General features: G+C 38.4%; 1 protein-coding gene and 1 long non-coding RNA gene across 2 annotated transcripts; both read right to left on the reverse strand.

The window, feature by feature from the left end:
• Positions 1-250: 250 nt before the first annotated feature.
• LOC110695541 lies at positions 251-5,274 on the reverse strand. Its single transcript, XR_002506110.1, has 4 exons — positions 2,213-5,274; positions 1,414-1,518; positions 1,065-1,146; positions 251-586 (listed from the first exon to the last, which is right to left on the reverse strand). It is a non-coding gene; the product is annotated as an uncharacterized LOC110695541 (long non-coding RNA).
• Positions 5,275-13,800: 8,526 nt separating this feature from the next.
• Positions 13,801-14,928, reverse strand: LOC110695466. Its single transcript, XM_021872695.1, has 3 exons — positions 14,535-14,928; positions 14,047-14,426; positions 13,801-13,974 (listed from the first exon to the last, which is right to left on the reverse strand). Exons 1-3 carry the CDS (start codon positions 14,926-14,928, stop codon positions 13,801-13,803), a joined length of 948 nt encoding a protein of 315 aa, XP_021728387.1.
• Positions 14,929-27,439: the final 12,511 nt, after the last annotated feature.

Here is a 27,439-nt window from a genome sequence, read left to right on the forward strand (position 1 = left end):
AGCCTCCCTCTCTCTCTTATTCTCTCCCGACCCTTCTCTTTTTCCAGACTCATTCCCCTCTTTATCACTATATCTCTCTCTCCCTGCCCCTCAATCTCTTATTTGCTCTATTTCTTTCTTTTCTGACCCTTATCTCTCTCTTTTTCTCCCAGACACTCTCTCTCTCCCTCTCCCTCCTCCTGGCTCATCTCTCTTTCTTTTACCTTTAAAAGCTTAAAATACAGCTGTTGAAAAAAAACAGAGCATAATGTACAACCAATTAACAATTTAACATGCAACTTCCACTCCAAATTATCCGAAACAAAACAAATTGATTATATTCATAGATTATACATGTATCCAAAAGAACATATTAACACAACCAGTTGGACAAGAATCAAACCAAGCTATATAGAGCACATGATCAGAAGGTAATTTACAAAGAATATAGAATTCCGGGCCTAGAAAATTCTCGACATTAGAAGAATCTCAAAATGTGTAAAAGAATAAGTTAAAAAGCTACGAGGCTCAATATTATTTGAAGTCATAATTGTCATCGCTATATGCTTGATGCAATGAGCTGCAGTTGCTACCTTAGAGTATTAACCTGAAAGAGTCAGACCAGAACTCAAATTAACCAATACCAAATATTTTAGTTGAAAAGGAATTCTTGATATCACAATTGTAGTGTCATCATATAACTTCTGCCACAAAGTTAATACAAAATAGTATGTTACAAGCTTAGATCAATACTGAGATAGTTTTCTTGTTTTTGCAAGCATACCTCATTGTTTTATCTGTTACCACACTTATTGATCCCTAATCAAAAGCATAAAGTGTAATAATAGTATAATACAGAATTTCAAGTTCACAATTACATAAACTACAAAAGAAACTATACGGATCGTTGGGCACTCTGCTAATAATTTATAATAAAGTAATACATGGCTATCCATTTTGAATCAAGAGTGCGTTATAAAGGTTTAATCATTAAAGATAATTCAAAACAATTACTTCAATTTTGAAATCATACAATCTTTTAATAAAAGAAATATTAGTCATCTTTTTTTTAAATGAAAATTTACCGAAGACCAAGAGCAACAGTTCCAAGATGGTTACGAGAGGGTTCTTGACTCCTCTGCTTGTCAGAGCAAATTATCTTGCAACCTTCATTAATAAAAAAATCACTTGGACATTTAACGATCTTAATCAAAAAATAAATAAGGCCCTAACTTTAGAATGCTGAGAAATCAAATCTCTGTTTTTTACCAAATTGCATCGAAAGCACCCCAAAATTAGTAAAATGACTCTTAAAGCATATTATAAAGTTAACCTATACAGTCTATGCTACTCTATATTTTTTATACTTTTCTTTATAATAATAACATTAGTAAAATGATACTCTTAAAGCATACTATAAAGTCAAGAGTGTACCTTCATCATCATTCATAGCATAGCGTCGGGGGGGGGGGGGGGGGTCTACCTTTTTGAGATCCATTGGCCTATCCGTTTCTACGGCAATTTCCCTCATCAAATGTTCTGAAGAAGTAAAAATCATCACAAAAATGAAAATGAAAAATAGAGTACAGAGGATGAATTATTTCCTGAAAATTAAGGAAACTGAACACGAGAAAACAAAACAATTGGAATTACAGCATTGTTATTGTTTATATTCACACAAAAGTTTTAAATCGAAAAATTAACCCCCAAAAAATAGAGACTATTAGATAATCGGACTATAATCAAGATCAAACCAAATAGCAATTTACTTAACACTCGAACAACAATACAAAACGCCAATTTTGAAACAAGATGAGATATGATCCAGAGTGGCAAACTAACCATGTAAATTTACTAAAAGCAATCTCTGCTAATAAAGAATGCATAATCAGAATCAAACAAAATAATAACATATTAAAGTAGTAACAATCGTACACACACATAATACATAGCACCAATCTAAAGCAAGATGGATACGATCCACAATCACTAACCACTTGATTTTTTGAAAAGTAGCTTATAAAAGTAGTAACTCTAAGTCTAAAGGATATATATAATGTCTACCATTACCTTAACCAAAAAAAACATATGGTTTACAGAATCAAGCAGCATATTAAAAGCATCATATATATTAAGTGTTCAAATTTTTATTGTCATTAGCTCAATTTTGAAATCATACAATCTTTTAATAAAAAAAATATTAGAGTCATCTTTTTTAAAAATGAAAATTTACCGAAGAGCAACAGTTCCAAGATGGTAACGCGAGGGTTCTTGACTCCTCTGCTTGTCAGAGCAAATTATCTAGCAAACCTTCATTAAGAAAATAATCACTTAAGACATTTAACGATCTCAATCAGATAAATAATTAAGGCTGCAATTGGCTAAGAAAGGGCAATTTTGGCAGTTCCTTAAAATTAAGGGCAGCTATGTAATAACACCAAAAAATACTATTCATAAGGAATGATAAAAAAAATGATAAAATTTTAGCTGTTACTTGAAGTAAAGTTTCATATCAAGCCATCAAGGATCTTTTTTTGGAGACCAGTTTATTAGTTGTTTAGTCAGCTAGAATTATGGTAAAAACAACAAATTTTGGGCAAAACAAAGCCAATGAGAAAAAGCCATTCCAGATTTTCACCCAATTGAAAAATCATTAAACATAATCTAATACTAATTAATCAAGTTAGTAAGATAATTGCCAAAACCAATCAAGTACCTAAAGCCATGTCAGAGTAATAAAACAAAAAAGTACCTAAAGCCATATAAGCCAAATTGAACGTCAAAATAATTAGTCAGAATCTTCTAGGACATGCAATTGGTACGCAAGGATCTAGGGGAGCTATGGTATTGGAGAAAAAGTTCATTGAGCAGCAAGTAGCACCCCTTAAAACGCAATAATTCTGAAGGAGAGCAAAAAATCCAACTCACTCCTATTCAAGGAAATAAAAAATACTGAAGACTAAATTATAGAATTGAGAAGCAAAAGAATACAACTTGTCCCAAATGTTGCATATAAAAGTACCACATAAAGTAGCACTGCAAGGTCCATATGCCTCTGCTTTAATGTTGACCTAGCCCTGCTTTTCAGCATGCTGAAACTTGCAAAAGCTTGAAAACTTAAAATCAAATTCCAGAATCTCAAAAAGCCTTTCAAATAAGATAATATAGATGGTGAATTGTCTATGCATGACATTAGTAACTCCTTGAACTCTCATGCTATTAATGACTCTAGGTCATCCGGAATAATTCCCAATTGACCTGTGTTCAAGCAGTTGACATGTTTATCAATTATCACTATATATTTATGTGTTCCTTCCATCCTACCATGGCATGCATTATAAATCCTAGTTGTGCCTGAAAAAATAAATAACACCCAAACTTCCTCCTGTATCAAATCTAACCATTGGTTAATACACAAGTGCAACAAATAGTACAAAATTATTAACTGCTAGAGTGAATTAGAAAAACCAAGCAAAAAATCTTTTGTAACCCAGGAGATACTATGAAAACTAAAATCTGGCAGTGGGACAGTGGGATCGGAACTCATAAGATATGAAATTATAAGCTGCTGACGGCAGGCTTACAGGTTATAAGTAATAGACTCAAGCTTTCGCTGAATTACAAAATTCCCTTAGTCCGACACACCAAACTTCTAAGGTCTAAATTAGTAAGAGTGGAGTAGATACCTCTTTTCCATCAATCCAGAGTTCTGTCTAACCTCCAAATTCAGGTCTTCCAGCTTGGAACAGGGTTCAAAAGCCTTTCCTTCTTCGCAGGAAAGGAAGCAGTGCAAATAGCTTATTTATGCTAACTTTAGAATGCTGAGAAATCAAATCTCTATTTTTTTACCAAATTGCATCGAAAGCACCCCAAAATTATGAACTAATTGAATTAAACCGGAAAACTACAATTTTAAAACGTATTGAATTGAATCGAGAAATCCCCACAATTTTAAACGAACTCAACTAAATTAGAAACCCCCAATTTTTTATCAAATTAAATTGAGAAATTCTCAATTCTAAAATGATTAGAATAAAGGAAACCATGGGAATGAAGATAAACCTTAGTAGCAAGCTAGTAAGCTAGAGTCATTGAATTAGTTATCAATATATCAAGAACACACACACACAAGTACTCAATTAGGAAGGAAGCACAGCAGCCCCAAACAAAACAAATTAAACAACCCTTGCAGCAGCAACAAGCACGGAAAAGTGATACTCAAGAAAAAGAACACAATAACGATCGCACCACAACAACTAACTCACAAGCACCGCACAACGATCCCACACACTACCACACCACAACGATCCCACACACTACCATAATACCCACAAAATAATTCCTAAGCAAATAATTTATGTTGGGTAAGTGTTAATCAATTGCTTTCATACTCAAATTAAATTCAACTCTGCCAAATGCCATTAACAAAATTTCAGCATAATTAACCCATTATTCCTTAATACATACCCATAATTCCTTAATCAACAAACCATAATTAACCAAAGAATTCTTCAAACAAATAAACAGATAAATCAAGTACCAATTACTGATTTTGGGTATCTATGTTAATGGCACCAATAGCTTGTGAATAGTACCAATTACTGATTTTGGGTACCTGCTCGGAGGAGGCCTTTGTTGTAGAGAAGGGAGCCGCAAATGGGGGCGTTTTGTTGTTTTAATTTTTCACGCACAAATTACCATCACCTAAACCTGCATTACGAAGGAAAAAAAAAAAAAACTGATGAAAATCATCAATCTCCCAAATCCTTACTAATTAAAACAACAAAAACGCAGAAAATGAAAAAAAAAATTAAAAACAACAATCTAGATCATAGAAAAGGGGAAGAATTTCTGTAACCACCCAAAGAATTCAACTGCGGAAAAAACCCAGAAATAAACAATAATTTAATCAGTCAAATAAAAGGAAAATCTAATTGAAGAGATGAACACAAAAAATAAACAAAATTAAATCATAAATTTTATGGTTTTGTAGCTCAGAAACTGCTCCAATGGAGGAGATAGAGAGTGAGAGCGGGTAGAGGAGAAACGGGAGGAGAGAGAAATACAGTGAGAGGAGAAGAAGGAAGAAGACTTAAGAGTTAAGAGAGAGAAAGAAGAAAAGCAACTCTTGCAAGAACAATATACCCCAGCTGTCACTGCAACAAAAGCCATGAAGAACAACTGGCCTCTCCAATACAGATGGCAAAATCCAAGTGCCTAAGCAAGGGCAAACTCGGCAATTCCTTAAAATTAAGGGCAGCTATGTCATAACACCAAAAAATACTATTCATAAGGAATAGTAGCAAATTTTGCACTTTTATAATGGTTATGGATTAATGAGTTAACAATTTTTTTTGAGGCAAAGCGAGCGATTAAATTATATAGAATCAATTTTCACCAAAGTGATAAGACTTTGGGGAAAGGAGTTTAAACAAATATGCTTAGAATAAATACTCGTGTCCCACCTAGCAACATTATGAGCCACGGTATTTCCTACTCGCTTAACATGAGAACAAGAAAAGTAATTAAAATTCTCACACATTTGGCTAATATCATCATATAAGAGAAAAATTAGAGCTACTCCTTGCTGCTTGTTCTGAATGGCACGCACAACCGATAAGGCATCACTTTCCAGAACAACATCCACATACCCCAACCTACGAGCCACATCCACCCCATAGCGTGCTGCTCCAGCCTCAGCAAGGTCGGGAGGCCAGTTTGCCTCTACTCTTTTCACAGCTGCTGCAATTAATTTCTTCATGTTGTCACGCATAACCACACCAAATTGCACTCCCCCACCACTGATTATATGGGCATCCACATTAATTTTGACAACATTCAGAGGGGGAGGGGACCAAGACATGGGAGAAGTAGCTGATGTAGATGTAACAGTGCCCCTGAGTTTCTGATTATAATCAACATAATCAGCACAAAGCTTCACAAAACCTGCAGCCATCATAGTTGCATTTATGCCATCAGCCCCTTTATGTATATGTGTGTTACGGCAATGCCAAGCAGCCTAAGCCAATGCAGCAAACACTCGTAAATGCTCTTTGTCTACAGAGGTACTCATCCAAAGAAGTCTGTCTGAAAAGGAAGTTTGCGGATCATTTACTAATAAATCCCCAAAGTCACTCATTCCCCAGATTTCAGATGCATATTTACATTCAAAAAGTGAATGCAAAATTGACTCCACCCCATGACCACAAACATTACACATACTTGTCCCAGCAATGTGGCGCTTATACAACACATCCATAACACCCAATTGACCCTTGCTCGCTCTCCATAGAAAATGACATAGCTTTGGGGGCCCCCGAACATTCTAGACCACGTTCCAGACATCCCTTTCACCCTGAGCATGGTAGAGTTCCCATGTTCGCAGCCTACCCATACGCCCCAACCAATACCCACTCCGTACTGTATACATACCTAACGAGGTCGGCCACCAATATTGCACATCCCTTGGCCCAAAAGCAGAAAGAGGCACATTAAGAACAGATTACCTATCTTCCCTTGTAAAAGTGGTGTTGAGCATATCCATATTCTACCTTCCAGTAGCAGAGTCCACCAAGTCAGCCACTTTCAGATTCATGTCACTATTGGCATTTGGGGTAAGAACAAAGTGAGCCCCCTGACCAGAAATCCAAGCATCTTCCCAAACTTTGATGTTCAATCCATTTCCCACACGCCACTTCAGTCCCTCTAGCAATAAGGACTTAGCACCCCATATGGATCTCCAGCTATAGCTCGGATCAAAACCCCTTACCGCATCAATAAAACCCGTATTCTTGTAATATCGAGCCTTCAGAATTCCCCCGAGTAGAGGGTTACTCCCCGTACTCAAACGTTAAGCCTGTTTGGCTAACAATGCCTGATTGAAACATTTCAAGTCCCGGAATCCCATCCCACCCATATCTTTGGGAAGGCACAAAGAATCCCACGACTGCCAATGCATCTTGCGTTCTGTCCCATTCGACCCCCACCAAAACTTTGCTAGAAGAGAATGAATTTCATCGATTAAACCTTCCGGAATTCTAAAAATACTCATCATATATGTAGGGATTGCTTGAGCGACCTCTTTGATAAGCACTTCTTTACGCGGTCGAGACAACAATTTCTCTTTCCACCCTTGCATTTTCTTCCAAATACGCTCATTTAATCCGGAAAAAATCGCCTTCTTCGATCTTCCAATAATGGTAGGCAAACCCAAATACTTCTCGTGTCTCTCAACCTCACTAACCCCCCAACATAGCAACAATCTCCAATTAACGACTAGCAGAAACACATTTGCTAAAAGCTACTTTCGTCTTGCTAAGATTGACACTCTGACCGGAAGCCCTTTCATAAGTAATGATTATATCAGCAATTTTAGAGCATTCTTGCAACGTAGCTCTAGCAAATTAAATACTATCATCTGCGAAGAAGAGATGGGAAACCCTCGGTGCCCCTCTACACACACGTACCCCATGAATAAAGTTTTCCTCTGCTGCTTTAGATAGCAACATTGAGAACGCATTTGCACATATTAAAAAGAGATACGGGGACATAGGATCACCTTGGCGCAAGCCCTAGGTTAGAATAAGTGAACCTGAAATCCTACCATTATATTTGAAAGAGAAGGAGACACTCGTAAGGCAATTCATAATTCGAACAATCCAAGAAGCCGGAAAACCCATCTTTTGCATCATCCTCTCAAGGAAACCCCACTCCACCCTATCATACGCCTTACTCTTATCAAGTTTCAAAGCCACCGTACCATTTTTCCCCTCACCCTTTCTCTTCATATAATGAAACACCTCAAAAGCAATTAGCGCATTATTCGTAATTAGACGATTAGGGACAAAATCACTTTGATTCACTGAAATGGTTGACTCTAACATCGGTTTCATCTTGTTAGCAAGAGTTTTAGAGATAATTTTGTAAATCACATTACACAAACTTATCGGTCTAAACTCAGATATTCTCGTAAGGTCATTGCATTTTGGAATCAAAACAATACAAGTGCAGTTTACCTCATGAAGATCCACCTCTCCCCTCCACCACTCCTTTACAAAATGAATAATGTCGCTCCCCACTATCCCCCCAAATTTCTGAAAAAACAATGCGTGCATTCCATCCGACCCGGGTGCTTTGTTAGGATGCATTTAAAATAGTGCGGCCTAAATCTCCTCACCCGAAGGTTCTCTTTCAAGCACAAGCCTCATCTCTTTAGAAAGAAGTGGTCTAATACCCTCGATGACTGCCTCAAAGTTAGTCGGATTGTCAGTTGCGAAGAGCTTCCCAAAATAACCCGAAATCACATTTTTTATCCTATCTTTTGTATTCTGCCAGTTATCATTCTCATCAAAATAACCCTTTTATCGAGTTGCGACTTCTCCTACTACTTGCTTTGTGGTGGAAGTAGTTGGTATTTTTGTCACCGTCCCGTAACTCATTGGCCCTAACTCGTGAATACCAATATGACTCTTCGAGTCTACGGAGCTCCTCGATTTCAACTCGAATATTATTGCACTGATGGAGCAAATTACCATCAAGATGCCCCCCTTGTAATTCATGTAACCGTACCTCAGCATTCTTGATTCGTTTTTTTAAAACCCTAAAAGTTGCAGCTGCCCAAGAGGTCAAAATTTCGGCTAGCCTCGCCACTTTGCCATGTATGGAGTCAGTAGCACCTGGCAACCAAGAATCAGCCACCACCTTTCCACACTCCTCATTCGATAGCCAAAGAGCTTTAAATCGAAAATTTTTGCCATTTTTATCATTTTAATCTTTTCACCAAATTTGAGCAAAATAGCAGAGTGATCCGAATGGAAAATAGGAAAATTGATGACCTCCTTATAAGGGAAGAGAGAACACCAATCACCCGTTGAAATATATCGATCCAAGCGTTCACGAACCAATGTTTCCACCGTAGTACCCCGCTGCCAAGTAAACACATTCCCCTATAACCAAGGTCACGAAAACCACAATCATCCATCACACCCCTAAATGCATCCATTTGTCTTTCCCCTCTCATCGCACCACCACTCTTCTCTTGCATACTCAAGATTTCATTAAAATCCCGAAACATAGCATAGGAATGGAACTATTAGCTTTCAGGTTTCTCAATAAATCCCAAGTTTTATATTTATTTGCGGCTTCGGGCCATCCATACACACCAAAGACTTTCCAAAGAGGAGTGTTATTGGCATCACAGACATTAGCCTCAATATGATGAGTAGAGAAAGAACAAATGTTAACATTAATATCATTCCACCACAATCCTAAGCCACCCGACCTCCCCTCACTATAAAAACACACGCCATTAGTATAACCACACCTATTTTGAATTAATTCTAATCTATGCTTATCTATTTTAGTTTCCATAACAAAGACAATATATGGCCTATCCCTCCAACACCAATCACGGAGGGCTTTAACTGACAATGGGCTGCCAAGCCCAAAGCAGTTCCAACTTAAGATTTTCATTGCCTTTGAGTGTTATCCACCCTTACACAACCAACATCATCATTCTTCACTTTCTTACTGCCTCCCCCATCCTCCCCCATAGAAACATCATTAATATTCAACATAAATTTGCGCTTACCAGCTTGTATTGGCAGAGGTAAAGCATCATGTTCCATGTCATCAATGTCTTTTGATTGAGGACGAGGAACTCTTTTGGCCTTCTTGATCTTTGTTTGCCCTGATGTAACCCCACTTGAAAAAACAAGTGTTATGTTGGGATTAAATATAGAGTTCCCTTCATCAGTCACATTCGGCCCCACAGTTGAAATCACCTCCTTCCCAGTGCATTTCAAGTCAGTACATGGCAATAGGGTCTGTGGAACATCCACCTCCTTACCTTCCCCTTCCTGCGCTCCGCTCGCCTCACCAGAGTTAAGGGCACCCTCTAGGGTCGGTTCATTCTCCTTTGTCACAAACAATTGACGTCTGCTAGAAGTAATCTACTCCAACTCTTCAACATCTTTAGAGAAGCCTTTCCTTGGCGAAGCACGCATGAAAAGTCCCCATCCCAATTTTTTCCCCTTATCCTCCTCGGACATAGCAATGCAATATTTCTCGGAGTGGCCAATGATCCCACACGCAAAACATAAGTATGGGAGTCGTTCATATTTAAATTCAACCCTAACTTCATTACCACGTTTATCTTTCATCCATTGGTGTCTACGCAAAGGTTTCTTCACATCCACCATAATTCGCACCCTTCTATATCTGTTCAATCCCAAAGAATCCTCCTCAAGTTCCATGAATTCCCCAAGGTTTGCTGAGACAGCCTTCACATAAGCATCAGAGCGGCAGTTAAAAGGTAAATTGAGGACTCGAATCCAGAACGGAGAGCAATTGATATCGACCCGATCCGGTTGTTCATCACCCTCAACCTCACGCAAAAGAAGATTATTTTCCCAGCACCACGGCCTTCCTTTCAACACCTTCTCCTTATCTCTCCAATGAAAGAAAAATTAGGGCTAAGAACCCTAATTACCATCTTATTCGACAGGTTCCATGACTTCACCATGGTCCTTTTAAAAGCTTCAATATTATACGGACGTTCAGTGTATAGCCGCCCTACAAACAAAAGTTCCAGATTATCATTCGATTCAGAGCATTCGACATCACCAAGATCAATGATATCCCCTTCATCCTCTCCCACACCGAGAGAGGAGTATTGCAGTGCTAAATCATCGGCCATAGTGCCAGAGATCGAAACGTGCAAAACGACGGAGAGCGGTTCTTTCTTTCGAGAGAGCGTAACCCTATCTTTTGAGGGAGTTTTTTTATCAATAACTTAACAATTATGTATTAGGGAGTATAAATATATAATATTTGACACTGGTCACATAGTAAGATTCATTGCTAAAAAATTAATGCCCAAAAAAAAAAAAAGAATTTAATTCAGCAAATTTTTCTTAAAGATCTTCAACCCAGCTCATAGATAGAATTAATTACAGATTCATTGCTTAATTTTGAAATAGAACCCAAAATAATTACTGGTTAATTTAGAAAAATTCCAGTTAGATCTAACAAACTTTTGAAATTAAAATAAAGTGTTTTTTGTTAAATTAAATATAAACTAGATCTGAGCTAAAGTTAGATATTAAAATTGGGAAATTAAATTGGGGAAATTAAAGAAAGAATACATGGAAAAATCTTTAAGGAAGGAGAAATTATGCAATTTATCAGCCCAAAAATCTTAAAACCAAACAGAAAATTGCAGAAAATCACATAAATGGAGGCATGCATACTAAAGAGGCACTATTTTATACTGCTCCCAAGACTTTAAAACCATAAGTAAACTTAAAGGAGTAAATTTTGTGGGTTTACGACTATTAATTAGAAAAATTTTAAACCCAACTTTAAACCTAAACTGAAACAACAACAAAAAAAAATGGTCAGAAACAATGTGATGGAAAAACTGAACAAACCTAAAAGGCTTAAAATAACCCAGAAGCTAAATTAAGAAGAGAAAGTAAATTTATTTCTTAATTCTCATAAATTAATATTAAAAAAGATGAGATTTTTGGTGAAAAAACTAAAACCTAGAAAAATTAGAAATGCCCAGATACCCAGAAAAATAAAAAAACATGAAGAAAATGTAAAAAAATAAAAATAAAAATAAAATGGTACCGCAAACAAGAGAAAAAAGAAGAAATTTGTTGGAAAAAAGATGAGCTTTTGGTAAGAAAGCTTACATTTTATCAGCTTCCCAATTAATCTGAGCTCCGAAACGATTCAACAGCACAATCGAAACGATTCGATCCGAAACCTCAGCTCCTACGCAGTTCTCGCTCTCGCAATGTTAAGATCGAGCAACAATTTTCTCCATGGCCGCCGTTGATAGAGGAAAGCGAGAAAGGAGTAGAGAGTGAGAGAGAGAAAGAGAGAGAGAGAGAGAGAGAGAGAGGGAAAATATAATAGTATGAAAAATAAGGAGAGAGAAAGCCCGTTTGAGGAAGAAAAGTAGCTAGGAAAAAAATAAGGTTTCAAACCCTAGTGCTTGATTTAGGTGTAACGGGCATTTATTTGTCCCATACAAATATCAACTATTCGTAACAGGCAATTATTTTTCTGTTACAATTATTAACTATTCGGAATTGGTTTCCCGTTACAAATGAGTTTTTTCCGTAACAGACATATAATTTTCCCGTTACAATTACTTTTTTTGTAACGAATTCTGTTATGCCCGTTACAAATAGGGTGTTATAAAGGACAATTTTTCTACTAGTTATGGGAGTTCCTTCACATCTATAGCATACAAAGAATCATCTAACATTCTATCTTCAACGGGAGACCCATCATCTTGAACTTGAAAATCCTCAAGCCCAGATAAATGATCGGCTACTACATTCTCCGCTCCTTTCTTATCTTTAATCTCAAGGTCAAAAGTTTGAAGCTCTAACACCCAACGAATTAGTCTTGGCTTTGATTCCTTCTTCCCAAAAAGGTATTTTAGGGCCGCATGATCGGTGTACACAATTGTTTTGGACCCCAACAAATAGCAACGAAATTTTTCAAAGGAATGAACAATAGCCAAGAACTCCTTCTCCGTTGTAGTGTAATTTCGTTGAGCTCCATTTAGAGTCTTGGACATATAATAATTCACATAAAGTTTCTTATAAACTCTTTGACCTAAAACTCCTCCAATAGTCGTATCCCTTTCATCACACATTAACTCAAATGGCAAATCCCATCCTGGAGCTTGAACAATTGGAGTGGAGTTTAGAGCTTCCTTCAACTTATTGAATGCCTCCAAACACTTGTCATCGAATACAAACTCGGCATCCTTTTGAAGAAGATCACTGAGGGGCTTTGAAATGAGTGAAAAATCTTTAATGAATCTTCTATAGAAACTGGCTATGGCCCAAAAATTATCTCACACCTTTCACATTGACCGGAGGTGGAAACTTTTTGATAACCTCAATCTTCGCCTTGTCAACCTCTATGCCTTTGTGGGAAATTTTGTGCCCAAGGATTATTCCTTCTTCAACCATGAAATGGCAATTTTTCCAATTCAACACCAAATTCACTTTCTTACATTTTTCCAAACACTTTTCAAGATTTTCAAGGCATGCTTCAAAGGAAACTCCACCTAAGGAAAAATCATCCATAAACACCTCCATCTCTTCCTCCAACATGTCTCTAAAGATACTCAACATACACCGTTGGAAAGTGGCGGGAGCATTGCAAAATTCGAATGGCATTCTCCTATAAGCAAAGGTACCATAGGGACAAGTAAAAGTAGTTTCTCTTGGTCATCGGGATGAATAGGAATTTGGAAAAATCCCGAGTAACCATCAAGGAAACAATAATACTTGTGCCTCGTTAGTCTTTCAAGCATTTGATCAATTAAAGAAGGGGGAAATGATCTTTCTTAGTGGATGTGTTTAGACGTCTATAGTCTATACACATCCGCAAACCGGTGATCGTCCTTGTTTGAATGAGCTCACCTTTTTCATTATTGACGATGGTAATGCCTCCCTACTTTTGAACGACATGAATGGGTGAAACCCATCTAGAGCTTGAGATGGGGAATATGATTCCCGCATATAGAAGCTTAGAAATCTCTTTATTCACTACCTCCCCCATTTGGGGATGTAATTTCCGTTGTCGTTTAATAGAAGGAAGGGCACCCTCCTCAAGGGTTATGTGGTGTGTATATAAAGCGGGGCTTATACCTTTGAGGTCATCAATGGTATAACCTAAAGCACCTTGGTGCTTTCTCAAAACAACACATCACGCTTGAGCTTTGCTTTTACTCAAAGATGCGCTAACAATCACGGAGTAAGTAGAATTTGGGCCTAAGAATTCATACCTTAGTTATGATGGTAAAGGTTTGAGATCTACCATAGGAATACATTTACCTTCCTTGATTGAAGCCGCTTGCAAAGCCTCCGGGCTTGAGATTTTCATGCAAATTTGTTCATCATTTCCCTCAACGATTCCATCGAACAAGATCTCATACAAAGCCATGTCCTTGCTAGGAGCACCTATCTTTTCATTGTTCAACAAAACACACTCAAGAGGATCATTAGTTATGAGCAAGTGCTCATGTATTTAATATACAAGATTATCTAAGATTTTAACTCTCATGAAATTCTCAAGAGATGAAGAAGGATACTTCATACTTTCATTCAAATTAAATTCAACTCCCTCATCTCCAATTGTAAGTGAAATCTTAGCACTTTTGACAACAATCAAAGCAACTGAAGTAGCAAGAAATGGTCTACCAAGAATAATAGGAATTGTAGAATCCTCATCTATGTCAAGGACCACAAAATCAACAGGAATGATGAACTTTCCTACCCTTAAGGGAACATCCTCTACCTTGCCTCTTGGGATCCTAATTGATCTATAGGCTAATTGCAAGGTAATAGTGGTAGGTAAAAGTTCTGCCTTCTCTAGTCTTTGATATACCGAGTATGGCATAATGCTAACACTAGCTCCTAAATCACACAAGGCATTATCAATTTGCATTTTATAAATAGCACAAGGGATAGAAAAGTTTCCGAGATCCTTCAACTTGGGTGGGATTTTGTTCATTATGATTGCACTACAATTCTCGGTCAAGTTAACTGTTTTCGCCACATCACATGTTCTTTTTCCACTCAAAATCTCCTTAAGGAATATTGAATAATTTTGAATTTGTTCTATCACATCGATAAAAGGAAGAGTAAGATGAAGTTGTCTAAGCATCTCTATAAATTTCCCAAATTGCTTGTCTAGATTGTGCCTATTAAACTTTTGGGGGTAAGGGAGCTTAGGTTTGTAAAATTCTCTTTCTCTCTCTTTCACATTCTCAACTTGTTCCTTATTGACTTCCTCAACTAAAGTATTCTCATCTCCTTCATTCTCAATTTGACCATTGCTAGGACTATCATTAGCATCACTCTTCTTAGATATTTCACTCTTAAGAACCCTACCACCTCTAGTCACAATAGCATTCATAGGGCTCTTAAGATATAAGATTTATGAAGACAAAGAAGAAAGATTTGTAAATTCCTTAAACTCATTAGCCAATTGAGAAATTTGGTTCTCCAATCCCTTATGGAAATTTAACATGTCATTGAATTTCTCATTGCTTAGGGTTATGTAGGTGTCCAATAATTTGGCTTTCATCTCTATGACACCTTCCAAGAAAGTCCTACAGGAAAATGATTGATCATACAAATTATCACTATGTTCTTGGGTATTCGAGGCAAATCCAAGTGGGGCATGTCTTTGACCATTCGATTGTAAATTTCCCCTACTTTGATTGTTCCAATTACCTCTACATTGATTTTGGCCACTATCGTGATTATGGTTACAATAAATTTGGTTATAGTCCCCATATCCTTGGCCATGACTTTGACCATTATAACTATGGTTGTTATAGCTACCACAATTCCCTTGTACTCCATGGTTTCTATAACCGCCATTTTGGTTATAATTCTCATAGTTCATTTGATTGTGATAATTCCTATTTCCAACATTCCTTTGAGCATCAAATCTAGGTCCAACATTTTTATTAGCAACTAAGTTCACATGTTCATTCTCAATCCCAACATATTCATTACAAGGAACATTAGGGAAAAAAGAAGCATCATGATCATTCATTCCACACAAATCACAAAACCAACATTCTCTAATCATGCAACAAGAAGAAGGAAGAGAGTTAGAGGAAGGAGTACCTCTCCCCTTAATTTGGGAGGGAAGAATCGGTGCTTGTGAGGTCGCGCTCTCGAGCTTATACTTGATAGAATCTACCTCCTTTCCTAAATCCAAAATTTAAGTCGACAAATTGATAGCATTGAGTTGTTCCATTGAGCATCCTATTGTGCTACTCTTGTTTATCGACTCCTTCTCATAATCTTGCCATTCCATGTAGTTTCCAACTACATCCTCAATGATACCTACAACCTCTTCCTAGGTCTTATTCATGATTGGGCCTCCGACTCCGGCATCTAGACTTGTTCTCCCTTGAGGACTCAAACCGCCATAAAAAATTTGAATTATTAGGTAAGTGGGGATCCCATGGTGAGGACACTCACGTTGGTACTCTTTGTATCTCTCCCATGCTTCATAATTGATTTCACTAGAATTTTTCTTGAAACCTTGAATCAAAGCTCTTGCATCTGCCGTTTTCTTTTGAAGGAAGAAACGGGAAAGGAATTCCTTGGTGACTTCATCCCAAGTTCTCAAAGAATTAGGCTTCACTTCCTTATCTAGGCACTCTTGAGCTCTTCCAATTAAAGAAAAAGGAAATAGCTTAAGCCTTATGAATTCTGGAGCTACCCTGCTCACCTTAATTGTGTTGCAATATTTCTCGAATACCTTAAAATGATATAGGGGGCTCTCATTAACTCCTCCACTATATTACCTCCTTTCGATCAAGGATATCATTGCCGGCATGATTTCAAATTCACTATCGGGATATATAATGGAGCAATCCCTCTCTCATACTTGTATGCACCCGGAGTGCCAAACTTCTTCAATGTAACCCTTTGAGCTTCTCCCATGTTCACTTGCACACAAATACTCAAACAAAATTATTAGTAGCACGGCTACAAATTTACCCTAAAGAAGAAAATCTTTTTGTATTTTCAATTTTTTTTTGTGAAATAGACTCAACAATAATAGCAATCATCTACGCCATTCCCCGGCAACGGCGCCATTTTTTTATCTAGGGCGAGACTAGGTCGTTGAAAACTAATCTACCCTTGGTCAAAACACAATTTATAATCTCTCAACACACCCCTATACCAAGCATAGAGTAAGTCAAGGGTCGAACCACTAGGAATGGGAGGTGAATGCTAAATTCAAAGCTAAGCTATTTCGAAGCAAATGAGGTGAGGTGTGTCTATTCTACCAATCAAACAATCAAAACGAAAATCAAATTTTTCAAGCACTAGGGTATGGATCCAGATATACTCGTAATTAATTTAACTAATAGGGATTGGAGAAGACTAAGTCAAGTGTTGCGTAGGAAAATCGATAAAGCAATCAAGAGAATATAGTAAACTTGCAATCCTACTTAATCTCCTAGAGGTCGAACTAGCGCCAACTACGAGAGACTCAAGCTAGGAAACTTGCAATTCTACTCAATCGACAAATGTAAGACACAAATCAATTTTCCGTATCAATGTGAACCTATAATGCAACCTAGTATGAGAAACTTAATTAGGTTGATCACTCCTAAATTAAACACACACATGCACATAATCAATCAACCAATTTAATCACAACATCAACTCCATCAATTTCCCCCAATTAGCATAAATCAATTACTCATATATGCTTCACTAATTCCCTAGAAAGAAAACTACTTACTATTCATGGAAATCATCATCAAAACTAAACTAAGTATCAAATTCATCATCATCATATGAATTAAAAATATACCAGTTCAAAAATCAATCAACTTGAACAATTAACAAAGAAATTGAGATAAAAACTAAGATTGCATTAAAGTAAAGTAATCCTTACAAACTTGATTCAATTCAATGGAGAAAAACACTTGGAATCATCAATCTTCAATCATCAATCAAGAACTTCTCTCTCTACAAACTAGAGTTTCTCTCTCTAAAAATCTAACCTAATTATATTCTAATTTCTGAAAAATTCCATTTTCTCTTAAAATAGAAAGAAAATCTAATAAACACGAACAGGCGTGGCTAACTACAAGAGAGAGAGCGGCCGCGCAAATCTTGGTACGGAATAGGGACCTGAACAGGTGTGCCCGCGCCTGAGAGAAGCGCGCCCTCTCCCGAGAGAGGTGCGCCTGTGCTACCAAGCCATGCGGCCGCGCCATAGTCGCACGCTCCCGCGCTGGGAACAGGGCAGCCATCTTCCCTATCATTCCGATGCTCCTCGTGCTTTCAACTTCATGCTCTTGATAAACACGAAACCTTGCAGTTTCTAAACTCCATGTTTGCAGGTTCAAGACTAGAAATCATGCCCCCACGACTTGAATGCACAACTCAAGGTCTTCAGAAACTTGCACTTCTCCATGCTTGAGCTTCAATTGGAGACCACTGGGCATCCTAATTAATGCCAAACTTGGGAAGAGGCCTCGGGAAACTTGGATACCGACCTTAACCTGAAAAATAAAGGAAAACAAGCAAATAATAGAGAAAATAACATAATAAACCAAGAAATGCATAAAGAAAGAAATCCAACTAAGAAAATGCAAACTAAAAGAAATAAAAAGTAAAATCAAGGAAAAGCTAAGTAAAAGAGCTATAGAATAACATGAAATTCACCCTAAAAAGAACCAAATGAGTGCCATAAATGACACTCATCATAGGATCAAGCTAGATTTTTTGCAAATGAGTCTAATAGGAAAATCACAAATTGAGATTAAACAATAATAATAGCACTGAAATCAATTGTTGGTGTCATTGAAGGCTCTTATGCAATCTAACATGATCCTAAAGGTTAGATACTTTTTTCAAACCAAGCACATGCACAAGTTTCATTAAAAAATTTAATCACATAAACAATTCAATCAAATGCCCCAAATTAGCATTAGATTATAACAAAAACATGCTTCACCATATTCCCTAGCAAATCTACTACTCACTAATCATGGTGAAATTGAAATGCATAACAACATAAATCATCAATCTAATAATCAACATTGTAATTCAACTTCAAAAATCAAAATTCAAGCTAAACAATAGGAATTCAACAATATATCAAAATCAAACTTCAAATTGCACTGAAAAGTAAAGAATTCTTATAGAACTTTGATTAATATCAAAGAGGAACGAAGATCTCAATAGAATAATCATCAAATACCAAGCTTTTCTCTCTAGAATCTAAGAACAATACAACAAAATCAAGAGTTTCTTTCTCTAAAAATGTAATCAAAATGTAATTCCCTGATTCCTTCTCCAAAAACTTCTCTAAATAAAAATGTAGGAAATTCTATTTATAACAAAACTAACTATAACAAAGTTAATTAGACGTTCCAAAAAGGAACTCAAAGAGCGCGGTCCCTCTCTTGCATGCGCGGCCACTACAAAATGCTAGGGTACGAAATAGGGAGAAGAAGGGGGCGTAGCCGCTCAAGGGTCGCGCGCGGCCATGTGTAAGGAGGGTGTTCCCATCGTAGGGGATCCTTCCTTAGATTCATATGGCCCTTTAAAAGCCTAGGACTTTACACTTGTTAGGATGTATTAGGATTTAAATTCCTGACTGTTTGGGGGACCTTGAATTATAATTGATTCTATTATTACGCTTTTATATAAGAAACAAGTAGGAGTCGCCAATGAGTTTTGGGAAAAATCATAAACCTCGTTCATGCCTTTCTCCCATGTGGAGTTCATGGGATAATTAGCACAAATCGTAAGTTTACCCATGCCCAACTTGATCTACATGAACCAAAAATGAGTTCGGGAGCGAGGGTATTAAAATAATGTTCCCTTTAAAGGAGAATCGCTATTCTAGCCCTTGTGCGGCCTCTACTAGCTCTTCCTTTTTCACAATTTCATCACCAAACAATATATGCCACACGATATCAAAAACTAAGTTAGTTCATTTTATTTACACGCATTAATCACGTAGGAATTACATTGCAAAGTCATTATTCTTTATTTAATTCAAATTCGTGAAAGGAGCAAAAATAAACAAGATTTCCCTTGGCTTAAGTGATCAATCAATCAATTAATTATTCAATTCTAGTCTTATTTAACGCAAGATACTATGTGGAATTAATTAATTAAATATCCATTTCAAGTGGTCGAACAACACTATTTAATCGATTAAGGTTCTTTAATCAAGAAAAGTAAATATGATTGATCTAATTTCTTGGGAATTTATCACTTCTCTTTGCTAGATCTAAGTTTTGAAAACTTATGGACTCCTTCTTGTTCGGGAACCTCCACCGCAGTAACAAACATTAAGAGGGGTGAGTGTTTAGGACAAAAGGGTTTTGTAGCACAAGTTCATAAGATATTCTACCAGAGTTTAAGGTTAATTTTTGTGTGTTTAAGCCTCGTATTAAGGCCCTATTTATAGGGAATGGATGCAATTAGGATTTTAAGCAATCTGCCGTAGCAGGTGTCGCGCACATCTGGATGAGTTGCACGTGGCAATCCCAGCACAAGTAATTTAGTTGCGCAGCTATAGGCTGTGCAACTTGATGTCTTGCGCGTGGCATTATGGTAATATTCGATTTTATATTTTTATGAAACTCTGAATCTTTCGCAAGCGCATAACTAGCAGTTGCGCTGGGTGTTGCGCGCAACTGAATTAGTTGAGCATACCAGACCAGCGCGACTCATTGAGATGCACGCGGATTTTTCTACGGATGCATTAAATTTAACATAGGCGCCTCTAAATCCGTCATTATTGGGTCTTAATGTTAGGGTTTGGTGTGTCCGGCTCACTGCGGAAACAAACCCAAAAATAAGACCACACTCGCAATAAATAAAACCAAAAACATGATTAAGATAAAACGATTACCTTTTGGAGTGTGCTTCGCCTGACCAAATGGGCTCTTACTTGAAAGCTACGAAGCCTCCAACGTTGATCCATTTGCACCAACGAATACCGACAAGGTCCAATGTCTTAAGGGTAGCAAGACTCGACTAATAAAGCCCAAGTAATTGAGTTTAAAGGCTTTCACTAAATGTGATACCTTTTTCAACTCTTGAGTTCAAGGGTTTTCACTTACTAGTGATGCCGTTTCCAACTCTTACTCAAGCATCATTTCCAATGCCCTTACTTGGGTATTTATAGGAAATGATGAAAGTATGATTGTCTCTCCCACAATGTGGGATAGTGGGATTTTAAAATTTTATTTTAAAAACAAAATAAAATTATTCAAGCTAGTAATGAATCAACAAGTGTCAACTACATATGACAGAGTAGGTGAGGACAACTTGGAGAGAGGGGGGACCAACTTGCTCCCCACTCTCTCCCTCACTTTATACCACTTGGCACCTCCCTCCAACCCACTTATGTGGGCTTCCCACATGCTGCCGCGGCTTGCTACTCGGCCCCGCCAAGCCCCGCACCAAGGCGGGTTGCTGCTGCTAGCCTTCTCGACTAGCATGCCTACGCACATGCGTGCATGCTGCTGCTAGCACTCCTCGCACATAGTGCGGGCTACTAGCTGCAGCGCGCCAGCACACCACACACTAAGTGCGGGCTGCTAGCCGCATCTTCCTAGCAAGCCTCGTACTTGGTGCAGGCTGATAGGTTGGCTAACCCTCTAGTACTCGGTGTTCCGATGCTAGGGGTATTTTGGTCATTGTTTATTTATTACTGTTTTTACGTCGCGTCTTTTATTATTTTTCGACTCGACTTCCGACGCTTTAAGCTCGAATTTTAGACGTTTAAATATTTATTACTCGGGCGACTCATTAATTCTTTCCGAATTAATTCGTCGTGTTGGTTCGTAAATTGCTTTGGTATTACCCCAAGGGTTCAGTCAAGATTAAGCTGTAATATTAATTATGCATTAATATTACCAATCGGAAGCGGCCCCCACCCAGGCATTCCGATCACTCGACCTTACTGAATATATTAGCTTTCTAATAATTCTAAACCCACTATCAGAATAATACACTTGTTCGAAGGACACTATTCCTTTCAATCTCCCACTTGTCCTTCCGGACTAGTGTGCTTTTAGTGTATAGCCTTTTTCTTATGTCGTTTAATGCCTCTCCAGGAGCTATAAGGTAAGATTATTTTGTCATCCTTTTTACGTCCAGAAGTGTTTCTCGATTTTGAGTTCGACTGTCAATAAACAGATTATTTCTAAAATCCATCCGAGCACGACCATGCATTTTTATAGTCTCGCTCTACGAGAGGCCTTGTAAACAACAAAGACACCTTCCTTAATTTAAATAGGAGGACATTTCCAGTCTTGTAATGTAGTTGTTCTTATTAAGAGGACCTAGCCGCCCGAGTGATGCCATTATAATCCCCTATTACGACAGACGTTTAACAAACATCAAAGCGGACTAGTACTCAAACAAGAAAGCTCACAATCCTCATGGTCAAGAAAAAAGTTCCGATAGCTGTAGGCGTCGCTCGAAGTGCGCCTACGTTAAAGCATGTGTGAATATTCTTGGCACTCATAGGAAGTTGTAATTGACATTACGATTAGGGACAACGATTAGAGACAAATAAAGTAGGGAGCCGCCAATAAGTTTTTAAGGAACTTGTAAACCGTTCATGGATCATAAAAGGAAACAACGAATAAGGAACAACGATAGGCAACAACGATTGACCCGTGAAGGTTACACCCCATTCATAATCCATGAGATTACTAACTCCATATGGTTCGGAACCACGAAAGGAGGATCGGGGATGATGGTACGAAGTGAGTCATGGAGTCACATTCGCCCTTATTGGCCTCTACTCGATTCTTATAGTGAAAAGTGATTCCTGCGATCTCAAAGGCATACAAACAAAATATTCAATTTGCTCCAAACTATTATTTAGCTAAATTGGTTGAATGATAATGCAACATATAATTTTATAAAATTTGTGATCACTTGAATTAAACAACAAGATTAAAAAGAAACCTAAACCGGTTGTCCAAATTATCTTATTAGGCGTGATTTTCAATTACATGTTCCCTTTAAACATGCAAAATGGTGATCAATAAATAAATAGAATAAACATTAATATTGGAAGCAATTTAACAATAATTCCAACAATATAAAATCGTTAGAAAACTAATAGAAATAAAAGGAACATAATTCTTACTTTGATTATGTTTGCTTGCAAATACAAAATAATAAACGAGTTAGTAACTTCAAGGAAATAATAATAGAACAATAATTAAATTAAATTAAACAGTTCTACCTTTCATGCCTTGGCTTAAGGACAGAACCACGAGTAAATTACGGACTCCTTGGAGTGCTTGAAGAAGGAATTTTGAAAGAATAAGGGTAGGCTAGTGTTTAGGCTAGAGCATAGAAGAGAGGAAAAAATAGAGAATTAATTGATGCCCCGTACATCAGAAATGAAGGGAGTATTTATAGAAAAAATGTGCTGAAGGAACACACAAAACCCTAAAATGATAAAAACCCTAAAAAAGTATCCTGCGACACGGCACTGTGTACCGTGACACGGGAATTCCCACCGTCAGACGGGAAAAATTCCGTGACGCGGTGAACAGTTGTGTGACGCGGGAAATATTTTAGGGTACGGGGAATAAAAGGAGTGAAGGGTTTACGCGGAACAGACACGGAAACTCCCGTGTCACAGCAGGTTTCCCGTGTTTTGGTACTGTTTCCCGTGACACGGTGGACTATTGCCGTGACGCGAGAATTTTTAGTCTGTTTTTCCGTCTAAATGCATTTTTAACCCTAATTTCGTTCAGTATTTTAAGTGCCGATTGATAATTTCGGGCCATTTATGTTTTTATTATTATTTGGGCTAAAATAAGAAAATAAGTGAATAAAAAAAATAAAAGGTTTGGGCCAAAATAAATAATATAATAATAATAAAACAAAAAAGGTTTGGGCTAAAATTAAATAATAGAATAGTAAAATAAATTTGGGCTGAAATTAAAACTATGCTTTGACCAAACATTAAGACTGATCCATGGACTATTAAAAAATACGAATTTAATTAAATACGATTTTATAAGCACTCTCGGGATTAAATACTGAACCCGACCAATAGTGACGGTGAAAAGTTGTTCATCATCGGGTTTGGTTTTGGGGAGACATTTTTAGGTGTCTACAGAAGCCCCCACTTTGACAGAGTTTGTAGAAACGCTAGTTTCGAAAACGATAGTCAAAGTAACCGATAGGGACGGAGAACGATTTAAGACGTTCTACTATCCTAAATCACTTTGTATACGCCGATACCTGCAGGAAAATGTTAATTCCACAGATAAAGAGTAAAAATATAGAATACGTATCTGGCACCAGTGTATCGGTGACAAATGAGTTTGGCAGCTTCCTATGCTTGAAGGAATCCACCGGACGACGTTTATTGAAACGCTCTCCATGCTTGAGGAAAGCCGACTGAAGAATTTGGTAGCTTTCTAAGCCTGAAGAAACCTACCGGATGATACTTTCCATGCCTGAGGAAAGTCGGCGTATGAATTTGGTGTCATTCTATGCTTGAAGAAATCCACCGATAACGCTTTCCATGTTTGAGGAGAGCCGACTTGGCGGTTTTCTATACCTGAAGAAAAATCCACTGATAATGCTTTCCATGCTTGAGGAAAGCCGACTTATGAATTTGGTGTCATTCTATGCATGAAGAAATCCACCGATAACGCTTTCCATGTTTGAGGAAAGCCGACTTGGCGGTTTTCTATACTTGAAGAAAAATCCACCGATAATGCTTTCCATGCTTGAGGAAAGCCGACAACTACAATAAGTGTGTATGATGGTTCGATTATCCCCGAACGTGGGCCAAAGATGATTCACACCTTCAAGTCGACTATCCGACCATATTAGGTGCTTAAAATATCGATAAAATTGACTTTGACGCTTCCTAGGGGCAAAATATTAATTTTGATACCCTTTAAACGTTAGTTAAAATTTTCCGCGTAATTTACTAACTGTCCAATTTGTACGGAAAATTGCGCGATTTTAGTCAAAATGCCCAGAATATTCGCTGACAGCTTCAAGGAACGTGCAGGACACGCGTAGTACCACCGTGTCATGAATCAAGATTCCCGTGACACGGCAGGGATCCCCGTCACGCGGAACAAATTCCCATGACACGGGAAATCTGTTGGCTGCGAATTAGTCAACTAGCATCTTTGACACCACGTACGCCACGTCAATATGTTGCCGTTACATAGTAACGGAAACCGTCGCACGGGAAATGGAATGCTTTTTTTTTTTCTTTAAATTCAAGTTGCTCTCTGCCATTTTCTTGCTACTTCCGCACTTCCTCATGTCCATTTTTTTATTTTGAGCTGCTTAAATTACCGAGTCACGGCGAGGATTCACCGGCGCACACTTGTGTTTCCCGTCACGCGGAGTTCCTTCCCGTGACACGGCGGTTCTGGGGTTCTTGTTTCATTTTTTCCGCTGAAATTTTGATGCTGCTCGTTGCTGCGCTGCTGTTCAGAGCTCGTTGCTGTTGATCGGAGCTCCGTCGAGTCTTGAAATCACCGTGACAAGGGATCTGATGACGGTGACATGGTACCTGATCACCGTGTCATGGCGTAGGCTCATGTGTCGCGGCGCCCTGCTCTGCTCTCTTCACGTTTTTGAGAATTTTGGAGCTCAATTTTTCATCCATTTTGCTCTAAATTTTTGCTACTTTCTTCATTTTTGGTTCTCCACAAGGATCTGTGTAAGTTTCCCTGATTTTGTCTCGAATTTGCTTCAAATGAGTAATTTCATGAAAAAAAAACCTTAAAAATCAATTTGGGGATTTTTTTGATTTTGAGGTGTATGTTGAAATTCTTGCCATGAATTTACTTGTACATGTATGTATGTGTGTTAGTGAGCGATTTGAGACAAAAATTGCATGATTTGGTGAAGAATTGAGTAAATCACCATTCTTGGTACTACTTGTGGAAATCTTGTTCTTGTTGTTCATGTTGTTCTTTTGCACTTGAAATGATGACATATTGGTTGTAGATCTTGTAAAATAGGCCATGATGCGTCGATCTATTGTTTTTGTGCAATTTTGAGACATGTTTTGTGTTGTGTATGTACTACATTGTCATGGAGAACATAGTATCATGCAATTAGGAGAACACAGTATTAGTTCGTCATAGAGAAACTAAATACTATAAATGATTCCATTATTTTGCTAATTTTTAACCTTGAGGGAAAAATTTAGCGTATAATAGAAAACTCAATAAATAACTAAATAACTTAGGAAATGATGCTAAGCATTTAGGTTTTTATTAAAATGCAACTCGATATAAATAACTAAATATCTTAGGAAGTGATGCTAAGCATTTAGATTTTTATTTTTATAATAGCATGCCTAGACGACGGGATCACGATCTTTCCACTCATGCCGGGTGTCAGGCTTTTCGGGAGGACACTCCCACGATTCCCGAGGGTATGGATGTTGGCGTCATAGAGTCTGAGCCTCGGGACTTTACGGGTAGAGATAGGTGGGCTCCACCTCCGTGGACACCAGACTAGTTGGTTTTATGTCGTGAGAACCACGTTTCTCATCGTCCACTTGCCGGCATAGTCAACGACACGCTTTGCCATCACGACTCTAGAGCCGAGATTTGATTGCTCGACTTCATCGAATTATCACGAGGGATCCTGCTACGAATGCCTTATGGGAATCAGCTGGTCTAGTAGACTTTTATTCGGCGATCGTAGGGTTTCGCAGCCCCCGGGGTTGTGGTGCGACGGTCGTTCGCATGTTGTTGGAGTATTTTTGGGATACTACCAACACCTTTCACTTGGCTTGGGGGGAGATGACAGTGACCCCTCTGGACTTTAGCATGATGAGTGGTCTACACATCACTGACCGGGCCGAAGCACAGATGTCTCATCTTTCTTGGGGAGCGGCTGAGGCGGCCGATTTGTTAGGTCTGATCGTTCAGCATATCAGGACCCAGCCAGTGTCTCGAGGTGGTCTTAGGAGTGGGCGATCAGAGTTGGCTTCGGTTCTAGCCCGTGGTTTTGACATTGAGGGGACATCACCTGAGCAGTGAGTGCGGATCTTCATTTTGATTCTCATTTCCATGACTCTTTCTCCTGATAGGAGTTCGCGTGCACTCCTTTGCTACCTTCCTTCTTTAGTCAGGATCAGTGAGATTGGATCCTTTAGCTGGGCCAGCCTCGGATATGCCGACCTTCTCTTGTCGTTACTTCATGGCTGTAGGCAGCTGAACGACGAGACCCCTGTCACTGTTTACGGTTTATGGAGAGTCGTAGAGGTGACGATCCTTTCCTCTTCTTGTTTTGTTTTAATTTGTTTGACTCATGTGCTCAAAGATTACTTTTCATTGTAGCTATGGTTCTACGAGTACTGTCCAGGATTGGCCCCTTGATGGCGTCGTGGAGTGGTTCATGACTTCCCTGTCGGGGCCAGCTAGCGTGACCGAGGAGAGTCACGGGTGGAGTCTGTCTCTGCGCTGCGCGGGCTGCTACGTCGAGGCACCTCTTTTGTTGGCGTAAGAATTACTTTTGTAGCCTGTTATTTTCTATCTTGATGTTTTTTCCGGTGCTTTATTGCAACATTTTATGGTTTCAGGTTGCTATTGATGTCCAGTATCGTCCTTAGGCTGGGATGACTAATCTTCCCGAGGCCTTGCAGCTTTTTGCGTATCGCACTATTTTTGTTGGTACCAAACACTTTGTCTGGCATCTGGGGGAATGTGTCGTCCGTCAGCATAGTGGTGATCGCTTTGTGGTGCCCTTGTCTCCACCGGAGTCGATGCTGGACTCGCGCTTGCTTAGGGAGTTGATAAACAGGGGAGAGCGCTACACTTTTCCTTGGTAGGAGCTTGTGCGCATGGAGGGTGATTATGCGCAGGACTTGCCCCCCTCTCTGGCTCCTGCACCCCGTC

This window comes from Chenopodium quinoa, unplaced genomic scaffold (genome assembly GCF_001683475.1).
Source record: "Chenopodium quinoa cultivar QQ74 unplaced genomic scaffold, ASM168347v1, whole genome shotgun sequence".
Taxonomy (NCBI): domain Eukaryota; kingdom Viridiplantae; phylum Streptophyta; class Magnoliopsida; order Caryophyllales; family Amaranthaceae; genus Chenopodium; species Chenopodium quinoa.

Coding starts and splice junctions, on each gene's coding strand:
- LOC110695466 (XM_021872695.1), bottom strand. CDS start 14,928: ATGAATGCTATTGTGACTAGAGGTGGTAGGGTTCTTAAGAGTGAAATA. Junction 14,427..14,534: donor TAACTTGACCGAGAATTGTA/GTGCAATCATAA, acceptor TGTGTGATTTAG/GAGCTAGTGTTAGCATTATG. Junction 13,975..14,046: donor TTAAAATCTTAGATAATCTT/GTATATTAAATA, acceptor AACAATGAAAAG/ATAGGTGCTCCTAGCAAGGA.